General features: G+C 46.6%; 1 protein-coding gene across 1 annotated transcript; it reads left to right on the top strand.

Moving 5' to 3' along the window:
• Nucleotides 1-413: 413 nt before the first annotated feature.
• Nucleotides 414-4,073, top strand: LOC129715532 (probable G-protein coupled receptor 139; the record flags this gene model as incomplete). Its single annotated transcript, XM_055665401.1, has 3 exons — nt 414-508; nt 821-1,656; nt 3,987-4,073. Coding segments are annotated over 3 exons (1,018 nt in total), but the record flags the coding sequence as incomplete, so codon positions are not given.
• Nucleotides 4,074-5,382: the final 1,309 nt, after the last annotated feature.

Here is a 5,382-nt window from a genome sequence, read left to right as displayed (position 1 = left end):
GGTATTTTTGTCTCCAACATGACATTGTGTCGAGTTTAACTTTCACGCAAGGGATGGGGGTGGGGCTGAATGAGGATTAAACCGCCTGAACGTGCAAATATAACGAGGTGAATTATGATCCTCATCACCTCCTCATTCTATGTACTTTCCTCCCAGTCTGTTCATCCGCCAATAATACACTTTCACCCTCAACTACCCAACATATGAACCCTCGGTATATTCGACCTCCCCTGTTGTTTGTCCCAGCGGGCACGACTTCCTTCTCTCGCAGGTCATGCCCTTTCGCTGCATCATAAAGCATTGAAGTGTTAAATCTGCTTTCCCTGTGTAGATGCAGCCCGAATGGCCGCGTATCCTCGGCACTAATTAATCCTATTTCAGAATCCAAAGTTTTCCCTTTTCTCTACTTTTAGATTATTTGCCAAACCAAACAGAGGAATCGCCTCGCGGTGCAAGAAATTGAGTCGGAGCTGCAAGCGCTCGAGCGTTAAAACCAAACTTTTGTCAAGTACCACCTGGCTTTCGGCGTTTTTACTCAATGTTGTTTTTATATTATTGCTGTCGGGTAAAGAAACATAGTTAAGGGTCAGGAGCTCACGAGTGTTTTTGGAATTTACGAATGGCAAAAAGTTATTTTTAATAACGAAGTTGTATTGCAACCCGTAGCCAGCGTGAAGTGCTATTGAACGCCACCTGATAATTGCTGTAAAATGAGCCTTTCATCGTTAAGGGCTGTCGCGCTGCGCAACATTCAATCGTAAAAAATTAAAACTCCATTACATTTTAATATTAACTTCACTGCACTTTGCTATTCCCCCAGCGAACGTGCTGACGGCTGAGATCCTGTACCAGGGAAAGTGCGGGCTCTCTAAAGGAACCACCAGGTACATGGTGGCGATGGCAATCTCCAACCTCCTCGTTCTCATCGTTCACGTGTATATTCGGAAAATCTACATGTACTACACCCCTATGTCCTTCCTCTTCCTCACCGAAATTTGTCCATCCAACATATACCTACGGGTGGTTACTCTGGTCTATTCTGTCTGGTTAACCATGTCCTTCACCGTTGACCGTTTTGTCAGCATCTGCTGCCCGAAGCTGATACTCGCCTATTGCACGGATAGGACAGCCGTCACGGTCATTGTGTCCCTGTGCGCGCTGAGCTGCTTAAAGTACACCCCCTTTAACTTCATGCACCCGCCACGTCTCACCGTGGATAGTGTGAAAAGGGGGTGCCGACCCAAACGTGCCTACTTCATTTCCGGTTGTTGGTTGTTTTTTTCGTGGATGTGTTCAATCTCTCTCCCCTATCTACCCTTCCTTCTAATTCTATTGTTCAACGAACTGACGGTCAGGAAAATCATAGCGGCCAACAGAGTCCGTCGTCGCCTGAAGGCCCTGGATGGGAAGGACACTGAGGCGGTGAATCGGCGTAAATCCATCGTTTTACTGTTGACCGTGTCCGGCGCCTTCATCCTGCTTTGGACGGCGGTAGCTGTCACCTTCATCTGCACTCGTGTCACTATGAATTTCGCGGGTGGGGATCACACAAGCCCATCTTACATCGCCAATGACGTTGGGGTCTTGCTCATGCACATCAGCTCCTGCGCCAACACGTGTATCTACGGGACGACACAGAGGAAGTTCAGGCTGGAGGTAAAGAACGGGTTTACACATTTACCGAGGATTGTTCAACTCATGATACCGGCGCGCCAGTTGCCTGGAACTGGAGTTGGGAAATGGCGTCGCCCTTCAATCTATGCTTTCATATGATCGCACTATTCCGTGAATTTGGTTCCAACCAGAGCGGGCATGTTAGGAAGGACTCTTCGTGGAATTAAATGTTATACTAATGTTCAGTGTATTGTAACTTGCTATCCCCTGTATATTCCCCATGTAGCGCGCTCGCCAAACCTACTCAGGACGAGTTGATACTTGACCTCGTTGTTCTTCTAGCACCAACATCCACAACATTTATTTTGCTCCAAATCCATACGATCTGCAACTTTAGTATCAATCTACATGCTCCCCTCTCTCTTTGTTGTACACTACGTGAACGTGCATTCATTTCCTCCTCCCCTTCAAACCCGTGCCCTCTCCATCCCTCCCCCCTTCCCGTTTTTTTCCAGATCAGGCTGACCGTCCCCGATTACATCATTTCTTTTTGCTATATTTTCACCTTCCCCTAGCTAACAATGATCGTTTCAACATTGTCCTTGACTGCATCCCCTTTGATGTCTCGTTCTCACACCTTACACTTCCTTATCTCTGTGTCTCCATCTCCCATGACCTTAAGAAGGGCCTCGATCCGAAACCTCACCCATCACTTCTATCCCGAGATTCTGCCTTTCCCGCTGAGTTACCATACCATTTTGTGTCTATCTCGGTATAAACCAGCATCTGCAGTTCCTTCCTATACATGTTCATCTATATCTCTTCCTCTGGCTTTATATGTTTCTGCCTCCTGTATCCTTCGCTCTCTCTCTCCCTCTCTCACGCACTTTTTCTCTTTTAATCTCTGGCATTCGCAATACCCATCCGACATTCCTTGTTCCTGCATTTCCCGTGGCTGGACGGACAACACGGCCGTTGCGTCCTGCTCTGCGCTGCTCTGGGTCACTAACGGTGATCGGCAACAGGTGTCTATATCATTAACCCTCGATCCTCTTTGTTACATTTCTCGGTTTAAATGTCCGCTCTGGTGAAATAGAACGATTAACGTTGATTAATCTTTGCATTGACATCGATATTTTGATAGAAAATTAGCATTGTATTAAAATCACTGTATCTGTAAACCTGCCATATTTATTTTCGAATCACATTACAGGTAATTCGTTCTTGGCTAAGTTAAAGTTTAAGGGAGATGTGCGGGCAAGTGCGGAAGTGTGGTTTGAATATGGATAGGTCTGGGTGTTGCGTAATGTACTTAATTGGGGCATAGGCCCATATGTGACGTGTCGAAATCAAAACGCCTTCTGATCCAAGTGCAGGATCAGCATTTACCAGCGAAGCGGGGAGATAATTGAATGGAATTCTATTTATTGTCATTCAAACCTGGGTTTGAACGAAACTACATTTACTACAGTGTTTTACATTCCCCCTTCTACCCCCCACATATACACATATACACATATACACAGCTAAAAAATAATAAAAACTAAGCTCAAAACATACATTTAACAAAACAAAAAAAAAAAAAAGACGGACGGCTGTAGTCGAGGCGCTTCCGTTAGGTGCCGCCACATAAGGATGTCAATCTAAAAGATCAGTGGATGTCGGATGGTGTTGTTAAAGCTCACGAGGGGACGGATGTCAGGTTTAAGAAGGAGGCATCGAACGCAACTTTGGAGGAATATATAGCGAGTGGGAAACTCAAGCGGACAATTATAGGGGCCAGAAGGGGGGCTTGAAATGTACGGCGAGGCAAATTAAGGAACGTCCCGTGATTTCTTATAGGTCCGTTAGAACTAAGAGAATGGCGGGGTAAAGATAGGAACATTCAAAGATCAAGAAGGGATTTATGTGTCGGTTGGGTAATGTAGGTGAGTAATTAAAGGAGTAACTACTCTGCATCTATATTCACGGGGGAGAAGGGCTTAAGGAATACAAATATGCCAAGGCAGGAATGACCAAGAAGGCGGGGGTACGGAAGATATTGAAGAACATTAAGGTGGATAAGGCACCAAAGGTTTGGCAGGATCTATCCTAGAATATTGACAGATATAGGAGAGAAGATTGCGATCTTTGTTTATTCTCTAGCCCAGTGAGATCCCGGAGGAGCGGACAGTGGTCACTGTTGTTACTTTGTTTAAGAACCACGTAGTGAAACCCCCAGGGAACTCGGTTTTCCCGACCGTTGAGCTTCAAGTCAATGGTGGGGAAATTATTGGAGGGAATTCTTCGAGATAGGAATTACTCTTATTTGAAAGAGAACATGCTAATTAAGGTTAGTCAGCACGGCTTTGTGCGTGGTTGTGATTTTCGAGGCGATGACAAAGGAGCTTTTTGACGATAGGGAGGTGGATGTTGTGTACATGAACTTCCGTCAGGCTTTTATTAAGGCCCCCATGTAAGGCTGATTCAGCCGGGTCGGGTGTACGGGATTCAAGATGACCTGATCTAACGGATTCGGAACTGTCTTATTCAGAGGAAACAGAGGGCTATGGGGGCTGGTACCCAGTACTCAGTGCAGTAATCCCGACAGTTGCTCATTTAGGGTCTTGATTACTATTTCGACTAGAAATGCGTCTGTGTGATATCAATTCATCGTGTGTGTGTGTGTGCCTTCCACTGCCCAGTGCCAGAGGAACACGCACATGCACACACACATATTCACTAACACACACACACACACACATATTCACTAACACACACACACACACACACACACACACACACACACACACACACACACACACACACACACACACACACACACACACACACACACACACACACACACACACACACACACACACACACACACACACACACACACACACACACACACACACGCACACACGCACTAACACACACACACACACACACACACACGCACGCATTCACACACACACACACACACACACACACACACACACACACACACACACACACACACACACACACACACACACACGCACACACACACACATACACACGCACTGCACACACACACACACACACACACACACACACACACACACACACACACACACACACACACACACACACACACACGCGCCCACACACACACACACACACACACACACACACACACACACACACACACACCACACACACACACACACACACACACACACACACACACATTCACACACACACACACACACACACACACACACTAACACACACACACACGCACACACTACACTCACACACACACACACACAGTCTCACACACTATTTATACACATGCTCTCTCACACTCTCAAACACTCTCACACGCACATACATACACACACACACACACACACACACACACACACACGCACACACGCACACACACACACACACACGCACGCACACACACACACACACATTCACTAACACACGCACACATTCACTAACACACACACACACATACGCACACACGCACACACGCACACACACACATTCACTAACACACACACACACACACACACACACACACACACACACACACACACACACACACACACACACACACACACACACACACACACACACACACACACAACACACGCATTTGCCTTCCAAATTTAGCATGGGAGGGGCATCCAAAGTGAGCAAGGGAGAGTTCAGGGTGAGTAAATTGCTCTTAATGTCCTCCAGTCCAGCTGAGGTCTGTAGACCGAGAGAACTCTGGCTGACGAGGGGCATTGA

The sequence above is a fragment of the Leucoraja erinacea genome, unplaced genomic scaffold (assembly GCF_028641065.1).
Source record: "Leucoraja erinacea ecotype New England unplaced genomic scaffold, Leri_hhj_1 Leri_1228S, whole genome shotgun sequence".
NCBI lineage: Eukaryota > Metazoa > Chordata > Chondrichthyes > Rajiformes > Rajidae > Leucoraja > Leucoraja erinaceus.
Note: the sequence above shows the minus strand (reverse complement) of the source record. Positions and strands in the feature narration are given on the sequence as shown.